At 41.7% G+C, this 20,236-nt stretch overlaps 1 protein-coding gene across 2 annotated transcripts in view; it reads right to left on the reverse strand.

The window, feature by feature from the left end:
• Positions 1-20,236, reverse strand: part of RGS7 (regulator of G protein signaling 7) — a 1,943,194-nt gene that overhangs the window by 1,365,784 nt on the left and 557,174 nt on the right. For both annotated transcript variants that reach the window (XM_085609335.1, XM_085609336.1), the window contains exon 3: positions 19,089-19,185. In XM_085609335.1, coding sequence (XP_085465461.1) covers positions 19,089-19,185 — 97 coding nt within the window. The remainder of the gene's footprint in view (positions 1-19,088; positions 19,186-20,236) is intronic.

Genomic DNA, 20,236 nt, shown 5'->3' on the forward strand with positions numbered 1-20,236 from the left:
TGCCTTGTTGCCCTGTAACATTTACGTCATGGTTAGTGTTGCCCTGACTACATCTCCCGGAATGCATTGCCTGTCTGCACTGACACGTGTGGACTGCAGTGTGATTCTTGTTTCACAATGGGGGATGTGGGATAGGGGTAGGGGGGGCTACATTGCTGTGCTTTCGTCTTACCTTGGTGTGTTGCGGCTCTGGCAGAGCTGTCGGCGTCCCCAAGACCCACGACGCTCTCCTGCTGGATTGTGGCCGCCACCAGCTCCTCCAGTTCGGTGAGGGCAGGTGCCCTGTTGGTTCCACCTCCGGTCTGGCTGGCCTCCTTCTGGATGTCGCCCATCTTCCTCTTGGTTACAATCCTCAGGTCATACCAGCGCTTTTTGAGGACCTCAATGTCCCTGTGGGTCACTCCCACAGCATTGACCTGCGCCTGGATGGCCAGCCATATGTTGCGCTTTTCCGCCTCAGGCACTTGCAGGGATTGCCTTCCAAACAGCTTCTGGTGCTGCTTCACCACCTCCTCCACCAGCACCTGGAGTTCCTTGGGGCTAAATTTCAGCTTCCTCCTCCTTTCCCCTCCGTCTTTCTGTGTTCTCTGGCTGGACATGCTGTTCGTTTACCCGCTCGCACATGCAACGGCTCCCTGCCTCTCCTCTGCACTCCAAGCCTCTCCAGGGTCGCCTAATTATGTACACCTGCCTGGGTGTGGCCACTTCGGCTAATTGTGTACACCTGCCTGGGTGTGGGCACTTCCTGGTTGGGTGGGCTGTCGTTGCACAGGATTAGCTGTTTCGTCAAGTCATGTGATTTTATTTACCGAATCCGTACATACCGATTCGGTATTTTCCGATTCGGTAAATACCACCTCGGTATTTTCCGATTCGGTAAATACCACCTCGGTATTTTCCGATTCGGTAAATACCACCTCGGTATTTACCGATTCGGTGAATTCCGATTCGTGATTACCGAATGTTACCGAATCGGTAACTGTTACCCAATTTTTACCTACATATAACTTACCGGTTCTAATTTACCGATTCGGTACGGCTCGGTATTTAAGAACCGGTAAATTTTATTTACCTACATGAGGCCCCAAGTCCTCAGAAAAGATTCAACTATTATCACTCATCCACCCTGGGAATCCCTTCCTCAACTCTGGTCAAGTAAGTAAACAAACTACAAACTAGTTCTCATTATATACTTATCTACTACTGTTACTAAAACGTACATAAAATGTTCACTGTTCAATTGCCGGACAGCAGTGAAACACGCTGCCGACATTGCAGACCTCTCACTCAATTTGGACCTAGACCTTCTTATCCTCTCCAACACCTAGCTTAATGAATCCTGATCCACTATTCTTGACATTCTTGTTCCACACAGCCATGGCATCAGCAGTCTTGACCGTGCAAACTGCAACGAAGGTGATTTTGCTTGTATTTATCATTCTAACATCTGATTAAAACAGTCACACACTACACCTATAACCTCCTACGAATATCTGAGGATTAACATCTTAATCAAAATCAACTCAACTTTCACACTGCATTTGACCTACCACCCTACTGGAGATAATCATAATTTCATCTAACAAATCATGGAGATCATATCTTCTAACAATGATCCGTACCATAACCATATTTTTCTAGCGGATTTCAACATTCACAGGAACAATATGAGTGATCTGCTAGTGAATGGTTTCAAGGCCTTTCTCCTTGACCTCATCCTGATCTAAGCCTGCACCAGCCCTATTCACATTAAGGGAGCCACCTTAGACTTAATCATGACTAAGGAGAATACCATCCAAATTTACTCTATTTTCCCTTACGACTGGACCATCCCCCACTGCATCACCTTTTCCATAACCAAAAAGGAAATCATCCTAAAATGTCAACCAGTGAAAAACAATAATTGGGTTAGAGACCCCCGTAACCTCAATCTAGGCATGCTACCTGCTATTAGCCACAATATCCTGTTCCCTTCCACCGACATGTCTAATTCACAAGACCTCACAGATTATTATTTTAGCTCTATATCCAACATCTTGGACTCAATTACCCCCATGCAATTAAAGAGAGTTCAGATAAAAAGATTTAACGCTTGGTTCAATTGTAGCCTCAATGAGGAACGCTGCTCCCTTAGACTTGCGGAAAGGTCTTGTAGAGTGACTCCTTCTCCAACGAACCTCAAACTTCTGTGGCAAAAATGGTGCACCTACAACAGATGCATTAGAAGCACCAAATCAACTTATTTCTATCAATAGCTAGACATGGCTGTTAACTGACCCAAAAGATTATTTGAAATTGTCAAAAATCAGTTCAATGGGAAATGCAATACCCTCTCTTCAGACATTAAAACTCTACCAAAGTGCGAAACATTTTGCTCCTTCTTTTATGAAAAAACAAGATCAATTAGCATTGATCTCCGGAATGCTGTGAATCTTTTTCTGACTGAAGCCCCACCTCTTCGAACCTCCATATCGCTTCCTGGTCCATCTTTCAGACATTCGTCAAAAATTACATCTCAAAACTACTGACATCTATAAAATACTCTAACCACTTAAATGACCCTCTTCCCTCCAAATTATTAAATAAGTCTGCTACCCTTATGAACCAAGATTATCAACGAATCTCTTATACAAAGCTTAATTTCGGACTGCCTAAAAAGTGGACAAATCACCCCAATCTTAAAAAAGCCAGATTTTGACTTTTCCAACCTCAACAACTATTGCCTAATCTTTAGCATTCCAACTTTAACCAAACTCTTGGGAGAATGTGTTCATCAGCAACTCTGCAATCACATTGCCAAATTCCAACTCTTGACAAATACCAAACATGTACATGGAACGCCTAACCGAAATTGTCAAACTCTCTAACATCTCCTAACATGTGTATGCTAATGATATGCAACTTTACATGAAAATTATCTCACCCGAAGATATTAGCATTCTCAATAACACGATGACCGAAACTCAACATTTTATGACTTGCAATCACCTCAAACTCAACACCGTCAAAACCGAATTCCTATTAATCTCTTCACCCAACTCCACCTCTACCATAAACAACTGCCTCCCACTTCTTACAGCCTTGAACTGTACCCCACAGATCGTCGAATCAGCAAAATCCCCAGGAATTAAACTGCACAATAACCTATACATGCAGAACCACATCAGCGCCTCCTCTAGAGGGGCCAATCACCAAAGTCACGCACTAAGGAAACTAAACCCCTTACTGCCTATAGCAGATCGTAAAATAGTGGTCCAAGCAATTGTGATCTCCAAACTCGATTATGGGAATGTTACCCTCGTGGGCCTACCGAAAATAAAACTAGCACCGTTGAGGGCCACCCTGAATGCAGCTGCCCGGCTCATAACAGGTACCAAAAAAGTTATCACATCAACCCTGTCCTATATTCATTGAACTGGCTACCGTTAGAGTCTAGGATTCATCAACAATTGCCTGTATGATGCAAAAGCCATTCAGCACAACACCCCATACTATTCCATACTACCTGGCCCAGAAATTGATTTTATCTGGTGGTAATAGAGCTACTCGTAGCACAAGCTCCCTACTACCAAATCCCCAAAAATTCAACCAAAAGAAAACCTACGACCGAACCTTCTCCGTAATTGCCACAAAATGTGTAACTCTTTTCTGCCGGAGACCAGGACCAACCTTGCATAACCTTTTTCAAGAAAGAAGCAAAAATTATACTACTAAATAGTCCCCTTCCTCTCTGATTCGATTTCCTGTACCTCCAATTCCTTTCTCTTTTTTCCCTTGTGTGACATTCTATCGTTTTTCATTATGACACCACTAATGATGTCCTTGTCATCTCCCGTCCACCACAATTTATGGGTACATTGCATCACTATGTAGTCTTGCCTCTGGATATCCCCTTGTGATTCTATGTATTTATGTAGATTCCATGTTATTCTCCATTGTACAGTACTTTGATATCACCTGATGATTCTATGTTTCACTCTATGTACATTCTCTGTTACTTTCCACTGTACAGCGCTCTGACACCAGAAATGGTCTTGTCTGCACTATATAAACCCTCATAAATAAAATAAACATCATTAAAGAATTCTCTGGTAAATCGAATTGGCATGCAATTGGTCCTTTTAGTAGTGCAGTAATGGGTATCTTAGTTCCAAAATTAGTGCACGCTTCAATTGTATTAACTTCAAAAATGTATTTAGTCTTGAAATTGTGTATATACAATCAATTTGTTCTCTCTTTTCCCCCAAATGCTTATGCCTTGAATTCAGCCTTTATCTTTGTTATCTGCAAATGCTATTCCGTCCATTAATTTTTTTTGTAGTTGTGGTATAACTGATTTGATTCCCTGAAAGTGTTGATTTGATCTACAAAGAGCTTTTTGTTGAAATTCCTTCATTCAAACAATATTGGCGAATCACGCAAGTAGGATTTTTGCAGAATATCATTCTCTAAACTTGGAGACTCTTTCTAATAAGCCATCTTCTGAGCATAAACAATTTTGGAGATAATCCATAAAAAAACTTTTGTCTTTATCATAAGAACATTCTAATTATGTTTAGTGTACTTGTTCTGTAGGAGATAGAATTGTCTTGGTTTAAATCCTTTATTTAATTCCTTGGTTTAAGATATTTTTTTTCTTCCAATACTTTTGTTGAAGGTGCATGGTCAAAGCTTGATTCAAAGGAACAAGATGAGGCTTTTTGGCCAGAGATGCCAACCTAGCAACCATGGAAATGGGTTTAAATCCTAGCCTTTGCTCAATATCCTGTGATTCTGGGAAAATCACATAATCACTCTGTGCCATAAATATAAGCTGGTGATCATATAAAACACTCTAATGCCCTTGGTACGTGTTAAAATAATCCTTAAGAGTCTCACTGCTGAAAGGTTTGTGATGTTGCTGCACATTGTCTCAGTGGCAATTCTAACAAATTGATTGGGGGCATTGTTCATATTTTAGGACAGTTGAACCTGGAATTGATAGAGTTCGGAATGTACAAAATGTTTCTGAAATGCCTTTTTACTTAATGTATATTAAGACTTGGATGTGATTAGTTTTTTTGTAGTTTATGATCCTCAGGGAAGCCAATTTCTTTTATTGTTGCTGTTTTATTGCTGTTACTCTTATATAAATTATTTTTTGGCTTATAGAATCAATTTGTTATTTACATGCATTACACACACATAGCTCACCAGACTGAAAAAACAAACAATTTGTCACGAATTAATGTACTAAATCTATGCTGCGTATGAAAGAAAAATATATTCTAAACTGTATGTAGCCCTGATGAATATTGTTACCTGTTCACTAAAAGCAGGGAGTACAGGAAGAAGTGACATCACTCATCATTTAACCATCAACAGCTGTCTATTTGTTGAAACTTCAGGAATTAAATGTGGGTGGCTCTTTGAGTACCATTTTTGGTTGCATCCTCTACCTTTCATTACCTGTGATCAGGAGAAGCAATACAGCAGCAGCTCCTCCATATGGGGCGCCAGGGCATTGACCCACCACCTGGCTTGGCCTCTAATTGCTTAGAATGTACAACTTTTACATAACTCACGGATCCCTTAGTTGCATGTTAAAGCTGTAATATTGCATTGCCGACAGGTGAGGGACTCACTGGCTGTATTGAGCATGTGTCAGGTGGGGGCTGTTACAGCCCAGCCTCACCCAGTCACAATGCATACCTGACATGTTTCACACATCACGCATTGGACTAACGCATTTCAGTGTGGTGGTCCGCATCACCGCACTGAAATGCATTGTCACGCATTATGGGCATTTGCACTTGCCCCCGGACTGTGGAGATATAGCATTGCTAATTCCAATGATAGTCTGAGAGTTAAACCTGGAGTGGCAGCGCGTCTCTCCAGCAGGCTGGGCTGGCTGTCTGAGCCGTGCAGTACTGCTACAATGTAATAATTTGCCCCAATGGAGTACCGAGACTGTTAGCAGCCGACTCTCTATAGCCGAAGTACATCACGTCCTTTTGTCACCTGTGACGCAGTGGCGGTTATGCAGCAGAGTTACTGTGCGGCAAATGGCAGTACTGCTCGCACCGCCGTTGTGAAATTTTAAATATATCAACATAATGTGATGCCACGACGACTGGACCACCCTGAAGTCATGGCAGGGACCGCGACAGGCAAGCACACACCTCTCGCAGACTATGCAGCTGCTAACAACCTTTACACTCATTGCTGGGGCCACAGTAAGTGACTACTATTGGGGGGAACAGGTGGGGTTCATACCGTGGGACAGGGGAGAAATCGTTTCTTGAAGTTTGAAGTCTCAATCCCTGCAAGACGTCATTAAAAATTACCCTCCATGTTGCCTTCATGCAACAATCCTTGCGTTGGCTGGCCAGTTGATAATGTTTCCCTACGTGTTTCATTGACTCGCCCTCAGCCTTTTGCGCACTTCAGCACGATCTCCCTACGTCCTGTGCCTGGAACGCCGAATTTAGAAATACACACATTGCCACTGGGGAATTTAGTTTAACTAATTAGTATTATGCCACTCGTTAACCTTCCCACTGAGCGCCGCCGGAACAAGTAAAAATTACAGCAAAAGCATTTTAAATGACTTGCTGTTTACCCGTTGCACGCTTTCATTTTTTCACTTATTTCAGCCTGGACGGCTTTCTCTCATCTTGTGCCTGCCCGGTATCTAGTTCCACTTGACTGCTATTACATTGGCTATAAAGTTGGCTTCATTCTGAGCGGCTTCCGTACCCTGTACTCTAGGATCTGTGCGGTAAAGCAGTGTGCCTTTGCTTTAGCAGTGACGCGTTAGTGCACATCACTATAATGTAACAAAGTCAGGGGTGTGGGGGAGGGTGCCGTGCTAGCTCTGGATGTATGACATTACAACGCGTGTTATTACAACGCGTGCAGTTACATCGCATGCGTTACAACGCATGCGATGTTACAACGCTATGCCATTACAACGCAAGTCTTTACATCGACTTGTGCTAGATGGCGTGCTAACATTAGAAAAGTGTAATTTACTATTCCAACTCCAGTCCACTTAACAGTAGGGAAGGTGTTGGGATGATAAACTACACTATTTGTAATGTTAGCACGCCATCTAGCGCAAGTCGATGTAAAGACTTGCGTTGTAATGGCATAGCGTTGTAACATCGCATGCGTTGTAACGCATACGATGTAAAAGCTGTGCGTGGTAAAAACCGCGTTGCAATGGCTGTTCCCCGCTAGGTCTGCATGCAATTTGCTTGACTATAGCGCCTTGGGCGTCGCCGTGCGCCGAATAAAACAATTATCTCTCCAGGACGGGGGCCATCCAGCCCAGTTTAACGGTACAACCAGATTGCAATAGCACTAGATTCGTTCCCTTCATTATCTGGTGCTTTGCGGCAGCTTTAAAATCATCTTTTTCTCGTTGTTCAAGTGGGTTAAATTCTGATATTTTTATGTTTCCATCTTCTTCAGTGATTTATTTTACTCGAGAGAAAGTGTCACTCATGGTATTGAAATGTCACTCATAATTACACAAAAATTATGAAAATGTCACACATAGCTATCTGAAACCTTGCAGCTATATGCATGCTGCACTAGCCTCAGGCAGCGCACCATGCCATATAATGGAGCTTCAGGGCTTGTCAATCATGCGCCCATTTGTCCTATCAGAAGTCGGATAGTGAAAGACTATGTACCTCGGTACCCCCTACTCTATTCCAGCTTCTGATTCGGTTGAAGCTCGTGAGCCTGCCTCTATTGTGCTGTTAGCAGAAGTTAGGAGATGGAGGAGTCTTGAAATATGGGCCACCCTGCAGTGCAGATAAAGGAGCAAGTAAGTTTTGTGTTTCTCAGCCTCCAAATTTGTACGAGTGTGTGTTTATCTGTGTGCGGGGAGTGCAAGTGTGTGTTTGTGTGAATGTCTTTGTGTGTGACTGTGTATGTATGCTTGTATGAGTGAGTACATGTTTAAATGTGTGTGTGTGCGTGCGTGTGTATGTGTGTGTGTGCAATTGGAAAGCCTGTTTGGTTGGAGGTATTGGGCCCAGGGGTTTGCAAGGACAGGCCTGAGTGGACAACAGTAAGTAAGATATCACAACAGTCTGCGACGTCCAAGCTATAAAGCTTATGGTACTGTAAATAAACAGTGCTTTTTATGTAATTAGCTAAGTGACAAACGGAAACCATGCTGCTGCAGAAGCATTACTGTTTATATCGGATTTCGGACTGCTACTTGGCAGGATTGGTTCGGTTGGGTACAGGCCTGCCTTCTTTCATGTTCCATCTATACAATGTACTCATGCAGCAAGCTTACATCAAATGAAAATAAAGAGTTTGGCAAATACACCATTAGATAATTATAGTTACGAGGAAAAGGACAAACTCAGGCTCAGACGTTTTGAGGACCGCGTGTCAACCATGTATCATTGTTTTGGAGAGTTTTGACATGTAGGAGTGGAGGAAAGGGAATATTCAAATGTGTGATCTGTGGAGAGGCCCAGTTAAGGAAGGGGTGGGGATCCTTCAATATAACACCAGCCAAAGGTTTAACAAACCACAAAAGTGCCTTTAATGTATGGGCTGTTGCATTATGAAGTTGGACTACGCGTGGTTTTTTTTTAATAGAAATATATGAAAACTGTAACGTTCTTTCTAATCCCATGCTCCTACATAAAGCCACTTCCTTCTTCCCAGCCCTTGACTACACAACCTTTGTCTAGTCTCACTCTGACATATAGATTTTCCTCAGCCTTATTTGGTTGACTGGCAGGTTAAGTCCTGTTCAGTCTTATTAATCAGCTGGACCAGCACCAAGGGCTCAGAACTAGCTATCTCAGCAATATTGCAACTCCAATGGTATGATCCTTGGTCTTTTTGTTCTTAACCAGAGAACTTGAATATGATGATACTCCAGTAAGTGGAGTCAGGTTAGTTGTGTCATTCTTCATGCTCCCTTCCATAACTCCCCCTAGATATCTTTCCTTACGCCACTCTCTCCATCTTGTTATTCCCCATTCTCACCCTTTTCCTGCCACTATTAACTGTGTCCTTTTGCCCATTTTGTACCCTGCCATATCTTCCACATTTCTCTGGTCGAAGCTCCCTCCATACTGCTGGAACACTCCTGGGAAGGAGTCCTGTAGTTTGGTTTATGCATTTGTTTCTCACCACTTTAAAAGTTCACCAGCCGCCACTGAATGGCAATTCTAGGGTACCAAACGGCAAATCTAGGAACAGCTGCTACCCCACCTGCTACAGTACTTCGTTTTTTGTGTTTGTTTTTGAAATAAACAAATAAATCCAAGGTTTCTTTAGGAACTCTTTGCGAACGCCACCGAATGAGGTGTCACCAAATATCAAGGCTTCCTACTTTTGATTCCACTTCATGCCACTTTCTTCACCCACCCCCGGACCTCCTACCTCTTTGTCTCACCCTTGCAGGTTCTTTTTCATCCTTACTCAATGTATCACGTTTTCCTATCATTCTCTTCTACCTTCAATCACCTGTTTTGCCTTTCGCCCTCTCTAGACTGATGATGAAAAAACACAGGAGACTGTCGCCCCCAACAAAAAAATGAGAGCCTGTGCGCACCACCTGCAGAAACTAAGCACTTCCTGAACGCACCTTATTGACGCTGGCATTTATACGTGTGCTGGACACTCCAGCAAACAGAGTGTTTGAAATACGGCCTTTCCACACCCACTCTCGCATTATCCTGCGGTTTTGTTTGCCCGATTGGAAGCGTGATATGATTCACGGACTTTCCCGCGCTGCTCACCTCGTCAGAAGCAGCCTATTTATTGCCCCTGCTCAGCCTGCGTCAAGCTGGTAATCTTGGAGTCGGTTCACATTCAGCTCCAGCGATATGAATGTGTGCTTTGAGCCGCCTATCTGGAAATGTAAAAATACACGGCGTGGTTCGTGCGCGTGGTGATTCATACATCTTGCTTCGAAATTCCTGCAATTACTCCTCAGAACAATATTAGTATCTGCTCGCAGCGCCCGCGCATTAGCCTGCTTCTTAATAATCACTTGCCTTTGAATAATGTTATCAAAATTAAATATGCTTTCTATTTGGGGTGTCATTATCACCGCAGAGCAACTTGATCCCGGCATTGCCATCAACGCTGCGAGACGTCTCTTGAGAGAAGAATTTTCACGTGCTCTCATTTTCCTATATGTACGGCATTTTGCATTGATCGGGATGGTGCACGTTAGGGCTTTTATCTTGACTGAATGCTGATGAGCGGCACCTGGAGGCCACACGCACGTGCGCTAGGACTAGCGTCGACGGCCATTACAGGTCACCAAAGAGTTCCGTGTGGAGGCACAAGGCTCTAACGCGAGGCCACGCGCAATGCTCTTCTTAGGTACATTTGGGCCGTATTTTATTCCTTATAATTCTTGACTGAATAAATAATTTGCATATAACTTGAAAAAAACTAATACGCATTAAATATTAAATCTGCCTAAAGCATTGGCGCCCAGAGAAAGCCCAGATTCGTACCAGATTTTCAAGATAACCAGTACATTTGCTCATGGTTTATGATATGATTGTATGGTCTGTGGAATGCCCTGCCTCAGTAAATGAGGAATTGTACCTCATTAATGCAGTTCCGCAAACTCTTTAAAACATGGCTCCTTTAATAGTAGTGTCTTCAGTAACACCACTGTAGTGCTTAGAGCCGGAAAACCCGATGGTAGCTGCGCGCTTTACAAATGGCAAATAATAATAAGGTATGCCGATATTTTTGACACATCTGTCCTATAAATACAACATTAATCTGAAAATCCTCCTGGATCCGTATTGGAGCCCACCCCTCTACAATACGTATTCACAGGTCAGATGCAGGGCCGGCTTTAGGGCAGTGCGACTGGTGCGGCCGCACTGGGCGGCGACCTGTGGAGGGGGCGCCGACCTCAGGGGGGGTGCTGGGTTTAGCAATAGCTTATGATTGGAGAGATGAGGGGCACTTTTGCCTGGTGGTATTGAGAAAGTCCGAGGAGGCGGTCATAGGGTGCAGGGGCACCAAAACTGAATGTCGCACCGTGCGCCACCAGCGCTAAAGCTGGCCCTGGTCAGATGGAACGATTTTCATTCATTTTCTCAGTTAGTGCGAAGTTGAACAAAGATAGGAGAATTTGTAAAACAGAATATTGAGCAAGGTAATAAGGGAACTATCCACAAAGGTTTTTTTGTGCGCATTAAGTTGTACTCCTGAAGAACGGATTTATGCATTCTCACATGCCTTTGTGAATTATCCTAATACGCATCTACAATGGGAATAACATCTGAATATTCAGGGAATATGCACATACAATAAATACAAATGGAAAGGATTGTATTCTGTTTGCTCTTTTGTTACTAGAGAACTGGACGTTTTGGAGCCGATTTACAAAGACATATAAAGTAAGGCCTTTGACCTGTCTACATACTTGCCTGTTCAGCCTGTATTATTTGACATTTAAATTAAAAGAGCATACATATTTCACAACAAACTTCTCGCACAGAATTGCATCGGTGTAGAGAGACATTATTCTGCACCTGTGTCAGTGAGATGAGAAAGTAATAAAACAGTATTGTTCTAATGTACAGCAAATATGTAGGCTTATACTGGGATATTACATTATAAATTATATTTTAAAGAAATAATGCTGAATGTATGATTTCCAACCAAACTGGAACATATCTTATTCTTAGTGTGGAAGTGCCGTAATGGCCTGAGGTGCTGAATTTGGAACATGAGAACTAGATTCGAGTCTTAGTGTCGGCTGAACATGGTGTGATTCTGGACAAATCACCTAATCTCCCCCTGCCTGCAAAAATATGAACGTGTCGTTATGTAACTGGTGCTCATGTAAAGTATTCCAATACCTTTGGGTCGAGATTGTGCTATACAAAAGTGCAACAAAAAAAAGTATTCCCAAGGTGTACTTGCTCCCTCTTTTGGTAGTCTGGCTGAATTTACAACTTGAACCTTGTGGGAAGTAGTGTGGGATTCAAGATGCAATTTTTCACAAAGTATAAAAAATGTAGGGACTTATTTATAAGAGCCCTGAATCAATTTTGCACCATGTAAAGTGGTGCATGCATGACGCAGGGCTCTCATAAAGATTTATGAAGCCACGCAAAACCACCCTGCATGGTTTTGAGTGGCCTCATAAATCATAAAAAAGGCAACACAGTGCAAATCGCTGCACTGCCTTACTCTGCACCCGGGAGGCGTTCCATGGGTGTTGCAGTGGGGTTTCCCAGGCAACAGCTATGGAATTTGATGCTGCCACAGATTTAGAAAGTGATATAAACCCGGGGAAGCATCAAATCTGTACACCTCCTGAGGTGAGGCATAACGAGGAGAAATATGTTTATTTCTGCTCATTTTTCCGCTTTCTATGTTTTCTTAAAAGAGGAAAATACTTCACAGAATTGTTTTTTGTGAAGGAAAGTCCCCCTTCCTGCACAAAAACAATCCTGCCTGCAACTAAGCCACCCTTGCACCATGGTGCAAGGGTGCCTACGTTGGCGCTAGGCTGCCAAAACGGCGCCAGCGCAGGCAGAAAGGACAGGCATGCCCCGTAATGCTTAAATACGGTCCATTCTTGCCCTTTTACTTTGGCATAGGGCAGGCAGCAAGGTGTCTTGTTGAGCTACCCTATGCAAAAATGCTATAAATGAAGCCTGTAATGCCTCGGTTAAGGAAACGGACAAAATTGTATTAATTTATTACCTGACACCTTCCTTGGCAAAAAAGCGACAGAGGTTGATAAGCCAAATTAATTGCCTGCCACAGGAAGTTCAGGAACGTCTAGGGTCACTGCTTTTTTTGTGCAACTTCTGTGGTCACTCTTAATAACCTACACGTACATTTTAGGGCACTGGGTTCCTAACACGGGATCAGTTAACTACTTTTAAACTGAATATGCAATCTCTCTCTACATACCTAATTTGCTTTCTGTACAGTTTATTTGCAAATTAAACACATGATTAATTAATATGCATTTCACTACAAGATATTTATTAGGATTTACATCAATCTAGGTTTGTAGCTATATTTTCTGCTGGCTTGTGAGGTGTAAATGCTGATATTTATTTCGCCCCGTCCAAACACCAATCATGTGAGCACACTTAGGGGCCCATTACAATGTCGTTTGGAAAGCCTCCGACTGACAATCGGATTCCCCTAGACTGTGTCGGAACCCATCCGCCAGACTCGGTCGGAAACACTTCTGACTGACCGATTACAAAGCTCGCGGTCAGAAGGGGAACTGTTCGGCCATTCGGAATCAGTTCTGACCGGCATTAGGAGATTCCGAGTCGGTCGGAGTCAATTCGTACAGCTCAACGGACATCGTTGCCGACCGACTGATTACGATGTTGGATTCTGACAGCCTTTCCGAGTCGAGCTGTCTAACTTTTGGTGCCCCTAGCAACCCCTCCCCTTCATCCTGAGGTCTCTGGTTAGGGTGCGTGGTGGTAGAACCATGCACAGTGTGGCAGGCACCATGGGGTGCCCGTGACAGGGTGCAAGGTTTTCTGCAGACACCCATTTTCCCCATAGGAGCCTGTGTTGTCGGTTGGAACACAGGCTCCTATTGAAGTCAATGGGAGTCCTTTCAAACGGTGTTTGGGAGCATTGTAATTGGTTGTGTGGAACTGCCGATCGTGAGTCGGTTGTAACCGAATCCGACTAGGAGTTGGGCGGTTTAGTTTCCACACAACATCGTAACCGGCCCCTAAGGCGTAGTCTTTTCTTCTTGGTCCTGAGACCCAGAGCCTAGCTCTGTGGCTTGGAGGGATGCACCAAGCGTACTCTCTAGTTATCAAGGACATAGTACTACTGTTCATGTTCTGGGTCATACTTATTTAAGGAGTTGTGGAAGCGTACCATTTTTCAGATCAGACACTTTTTCAGTTCAGGGATGAGTGTGGGGCCTGTAGGTCCAGCTTAAATATAATGCTCAAACTAAGCACTAAAATCCCAGTTTGCATTTTGTATGATTGATGAGTAGTAGCAGGACTCCATACTGATTGTGAGTGTGTGGCTACATAGACCGATAGGATCCTTTTTGGGTACCCTTGATGAAACACTCTTGAGGAACAGCCTCCCCAGGCAGTGGAAGTGTTTTGCTTGATTTCTAAGCTAGAAGGTAGAGCCTAAGAAAATGAATTGTAGGAGGATAGAGACAGGGCTGTTTAGAAAGGGATAAGTGACCTTGTCAGCAATGGTCTGATGAGTATGTCTTCCTGAGCACTGCCGCTTGGGTTGATAGTGGGAAGGGGACATCAGTCAGCAAATTCTGTGGTTAAGGAGAGGGAATCTGCTAGTCAGGGCCCGCCACTTTTGTCTCTTCCGAATTATATTCAAGAAGGCTCATGACTCCTCCGTACAAATACCTTCACCCTTCATTGTATTCATGTTTTGAGTGCTTCAGTTGAAGCCAGCATTGTCCCTACTCGTTTTGTGGGCCATCACCTCTGAAACAAATGGAGTCTGTTCTGCAGAAGGAAAATGTAATTATAAAAAGGAACAGTTCCGAACTGGTTCCTGGGCACTGACAGTGGGATCAACATCTCCTGTCTTGAAAATATGTTTAAAAGTGGGACCTAAACTACCCGCTTGATACCAGATCAAAGTTATTCACAGACAAAGACAATGAGTGATATGCAGCATTCCCAAAGGACTGATAAGATCCTGGTCTGGTATCTGTAAGAGCCTGTCTCACAGAGGTGTGAGGGCATAATCTGAAGTCTGTGCATTTTGCTGGAGAGTTTGGGGTCTTCCTGTGGCCTGGTCTGCTAAGAGTGAGGAAGGATCTCCTGACCTAACAGAAAGAAACTGCCTGAAGAGAATAAGCTCAACCATTGCGCCCAGAGTGTGGGGCAGCAAAGAAGGAGCGCAACTGGTGCCAACCAGTGTCTATAGAGGGTGTACTGGCCTACCAATGCGTTTCCACAAGAAGTCAAATAAGCCAACCAATGTATAACCCCAGTTCACATTAGCAAGCATGATTTGGATGTGCCTGTCTTCTGCCTGAGGCCAGAGAACTGGTGCTGAGTAAGCTGTAACATCAAGCCTTGCGAACAAAGATCGGTTGTCATGTTGCCAACCCTGTGCTGCTCCAGCACTGAACCATCGTACTCAAGCACCAGTGCTGAGAGTCGAAAGGAAGCAGGGATTCCAGCCCATGCTATTGGAAGCTGCGAGCAGGACCGCTTACCTGTGTTCCAATTACCAGTCGCTGCAAGGGTCTGCTTTTCCAAGTGCCAATCCACCAGCAAACCTGAGCTGAATCAACTTGAACTCTGACTGGCCACGCTCTGCTAAACTCTAAGAAGTTATTCAACTCAGTGAGACTAATAAGCTTTATTTGTGAGACATACGAATGGCTTACAAGTCAGAATGAGGGAAACTTTTTGCCCCATATTGCTGTGAGCCCACACCTGTGCCAGATTAATGCCTGACTATTTCTGTGTGTTTAGCATCCTTTTAATATGTGTCTTGGAAATATGTAAATGATCAACACTTGCTTTATGTGGGACTATGTTCTTGAAATAAAGTACTTCTCTTTATACAAGAAAAGACACTGGACTAGATAGTACCTAGTGTATCTGTTTAACAGTTTGAGTCCTGAGTTCTACCTTTACATTGCCTCCCTGAGAAACCGTTGGCTGCCTGGCCTCACTACCCTGAGAATCAAGTTTGGAAATGGTGTATTTGGTACTCAATGTGCAGTGCCATAGTAGGTTATGCATGGGCCATCAGTGGTAAAAAGCCCAAATCTCTATGGTTATATCCCAGTAACCCCTACTTGACCAGTGGCCTCGAAATAGTCTCCGTTTATTCTACAAGTGCAATTTTACAGTTCCATGTGGGAACTGGGCCCTGAATGTACACATGGCTTAAAACGTCCTGGGCGAAGTCCCATAGAAAATCTCGCAATACAGATCACCAAAATTACATGAGTGAAAAGATTGTGAGGTCTCCTTCTATATAATATTTCATAACCACAACAATGCAACCATCCATACTTTAAATGGCTTCACTACAGAAAGACATTTTGTGTTACAGAAGGTGAAAATGAGAAACTATTAATCCCCAAAATATAACTACATTTTATAGCCTTAAGGAAATTACCCCTGCAGAGCCTAATTTTCATGGAAGCAGAAAACACACTATACATATATAGAGTGGAATCCCTTTGTGTTAGGAGCAGAGGCACTTTAGGGCCAGACTGGTCAGTCCGAATGCATATGAACAAGCGCTCAGGTAAAGACTACCAGGTACCCAACTGAAGGAGGCACCGACCTTGAGAAAATACTAAGTAATTATTAATCATATATTTTACGGACAGGTGTGCTACTATTCTGGCCATGCTGGAGATATGACCATCATCAAGTGAACAGCAGTGTCCACCGATAGAAAGGGCTGTTTGGACAAAATATTGATTTAAAAATATCGGAAGGCAGAAATATCAGAAAATAAATAATGTGATACACAAATATCATGATGCAAAACTATAATTGACAAGAATATCATTTTTTTTAGAAAAGTACTATCGTTTTAAATAATATTGATGTTTTTATTATCATTTCAATAATATAGTGGTAGAAATATACTTTTTAAATTACTTGAATGTGTGTTAGTTGATATATTCATTTTATATGTTACTATTGATTATATGAAGGTTATTTCTTTAAATATACCTTGTAATTCTAAATCGTTTAGAATTATTTATTCAATTTTCTAAAGTAATTTCAAGTTTCGTATTGGGTTTTTGGGTTTATAGCAGGATAGGGTGGGAAGTTAATTGGTTGATAATAATTATGAAATATTAATACATTATATTTAATTATATGGTTGATATTTGTAGGAAAATTATGTAATATTGATTTATTTCCATTATATGTTATTTTTGGGCTGTTAGATTTGTAAGAACATAGGATGGGAAGCTAATAATAATTATTTACCAATTAAATATGTTTAAGTATTATTAAATTGATTTTAATTATGTAGTTTATGGAATACTTCTTTATTTTACTTATATTTTAGTGGGGGCTGCTATGTATGTATGGGCCAAGGGTGGGAAGTTAAGTAATAATTATTTATTAATTTGTTAATAATCTCAATTACTAAATTAAATAATTGTAATTATGTAAAATACGAAATTCTGATCTATTGTGCTGATATTTTAGCAGCAGGATGCTAGTTTTGTAGGGGTGTAAGGTTGGGTGTTATTTAATTATTAATTCATTAATTATTAATTATTTGTAAATTGATTATTTAATTGAATTTGAGATATTTTTAACTATGGAATATACAATTATTTAATTTATATTTTAGTTGCAGGCTGCCAGGTTTGTAGCGTTCTAGGCGAGGAAGTTCAATAAGTAATAATTAATTAACAAAATTATTACTTGTAAATACATTATTTAATGTATTTTAAAAATATGGAATACTTATTTTTTAAGCTATATTTCAGGTGCAGAGTACTATTTTTGTAGGGGAACGGGGGAAGATAATCAATTAATAATTGAATAATAGTTATTTATTAATTCATAATTAATTATTTTAATGAACAGTCATTATGTAAATAGATTTGGTAATATTTGTATTTTTTATTACAGATATGTATTTTTTAATGTAATAAATTTTATAATACGAGTTTAATTTTTTTTACATTCATGGTGTTACTTATATATGCAATGTGTTTGAAGTGAAGTACTTTCCCTACTCGTTTAGACTGCAGTAGAAATAGTAAAATGAATCTCTTTGCAATTTGACACTTTCCTTACTGTTTGGAGTGAGAATGGTAAATTTCACCCCTCTGAAATCCAGCACTTTCCATACTGTTGTACAGACTGCAGTGGGAATAGTACGTTTTACCCCTCCAAAGTAAGCTCTTTCTCTACAGCGATTTCTGGCCAAATGTTTCCCGCAATATGAAATTACTGACTGTGCCACACAATTCACCAACAGCTGCACAATGTGTACATTTCAACCCAAAATATAGTTTAAAACTTAAACAGATCAAAAGTCACAAAAAATGCAATGTACGTGGCGTCACACACTGTTACACCCTTTGCAAAGGTTAACTAATCATTATTTCATTGCTGAGGCTGTGTTCACATCTTGAACATATAATAATGAGGTTCAACTTTTGTCCAGACAGTATTATTATTGGCTAAAAAGACAAAAACAAGTGAGGACACTCTGCCACAGAACCCTTTTATGCCATCTAATTTGTCTTTTCTTGCAGCATATTTTGGTCAACTCTGCCACATAATTTTAACATCCATTGCCACATAAATTAGCGCATTTAGTCAGTCGACCGCAAACCACAGCTTGTTAGAGGCGTCGACAAATAAGACAAACTTAACATGAGTCGACTGCTATACAGAGAAGTGATAGTAAAACACTTTTTTTTAAATTGTTACTGTTGCTCATACCATGCTTGTTGCGCGACTCACTTTTTCCTAAACGTGTCTTCTTCTACCGCCTAGATAATGTAGCCATTCATCCCATTCAAAGTAGCACAAAAGAGCACACATCACCTTAGTACACATCAGACAAAAAAACACGCACACGTCTCAGCGGTAGCACTAGTTGAAAGCCAAAGCACACTACAGGGAGTGACAACGCTGAAAACAAATCACAAACAGGCGATGATAAGCTGCTTTATGTAACTCTATGCGAGCCCATTCTGTTAAAGCAATTTAACAGACGCGTATACTGAATGACGTCTGCAGAAAACAAAATACAGCTCGATTCCACATGGGGATACTTTTTAAGAAACTGGTCACTGTGTGGTTTTTGGTCTCAACTATAATTTCTGGTCTGGGTAGGTCAAAGCTCATGTTACTTCACATAAGATATTTCATAAAGGCCTGCCCGAAATCTCTTAGGTTCTTTATACCCAATCACTAGTGTTTATTAAAAAAAAAGTAAATTAACCAATTGATTAGAAAAAACTGCTGGACAGAAAAAGCTGGCTACCTGGCTGTAAATCTGTCAAGATGACCATGCATACACATGACCTGCACAACACGTCATTTTCCCATTTTACAGTTCCCTTGTCGATAAGAAAAGAAAAGCTTGTAGCTCACCAGAAAAGACACTGGGAATCTTGGAAAGAAAGCTCTTGACAGTACGAATTGGAATTCCATTTTTCTCATCTTGCATGCGTGATATTATGTCTTCCATCTGCAAGTGAACAAGAAAAAATATCCATGTGAATCAGAAATAAAGGAAAAGGAGCAAAACAGAACCTCCCTATTTAGCCCAAAAATACAAATGAAGTGATTGCAATGCAACAAAAAGTGAAATCCAATCAATAAACGCATTCCCTTATCCAGGAGCGGCTTGTGCAGGTAAGGGCGGTAGGGCGGTGAGGCGGGGTAGGGGAGAACTCGACAGATGACGAGTTGAGTCCCCCACCCCGCCCCACTGTCCTTACCTGCATGAGCTGCTCCTGCCCTTATGTAATTATTAAACATTTTACCCGTTACTTCTCATTGTATAAAATGTATTTACATTTTTACCCGTTACTTCTCGTGTAAAAATTAAAATAATGAGATAAGGACAGGAGCTGCTCGTGCAGGTAAGAGCGGTGGGGCAAGGTTAGGGGGACTCGACAGATGATGACAAGGGGAAATGCAGTATTTATTTAATTTTCACTCGTTGTCGTCTGTCGAGTCCCCCCCCCGCCCTGCCTCACCGCTCTTACCTGCACGAGCTGCTCCTGCCTTTTATAAGATGTGACACACGCTCAGTTAGGAATAACTTCATAAAGTGTGCAGCAACTCAGGAACGCTGTAAAGTGAGCATCTGTATTAATCAATAGACATGAACACAAATTGATTATTATACTGATAATGGACAGAAATGTTGCTGTGCATATGTAAATAGAGGTGTGCAGCCCAATGTTTGCGCAGGTGCATATTGTTGATTATCTGGCCCATGAAGCTCAAATAAATGCAGTGTGAAGATGTTTGCACTTAGCAGTAGTTTTAGCAACAACAAAAGTGTGCACAATTTGCAGGTGGCAGGTAGCTCCTTCCTTAAATTTGTTTTGAAGAATAGTCTATCACTTTGGAATTTTTGCAACTGTCTTATCTTGGCATACAATTTCTTATTTTCAGTGAAGTGTGACCCTGTTTAAACACAAGGGGGGAGGGAGCACACTGCCTCTCATCTCAACATAGTTCACCCTATTGCATTCTGGTAAATGCTTTACGCTTACTTCAAAGTTGCT

The sequence above is a fragment of the Triturus cristatus genome, chromosome 6, assembly GCF_964204655.1.
Source record: "Triturus cristatus chromosome 6, aTriCri1.1, whole genome shotgun sequence".
NCBI classification, from domain to species: Eukaryota; Metazoa; Chordata; class Amphibia; order Caudata; family Salamandridae; genus Triturus; species Triturus cristatus.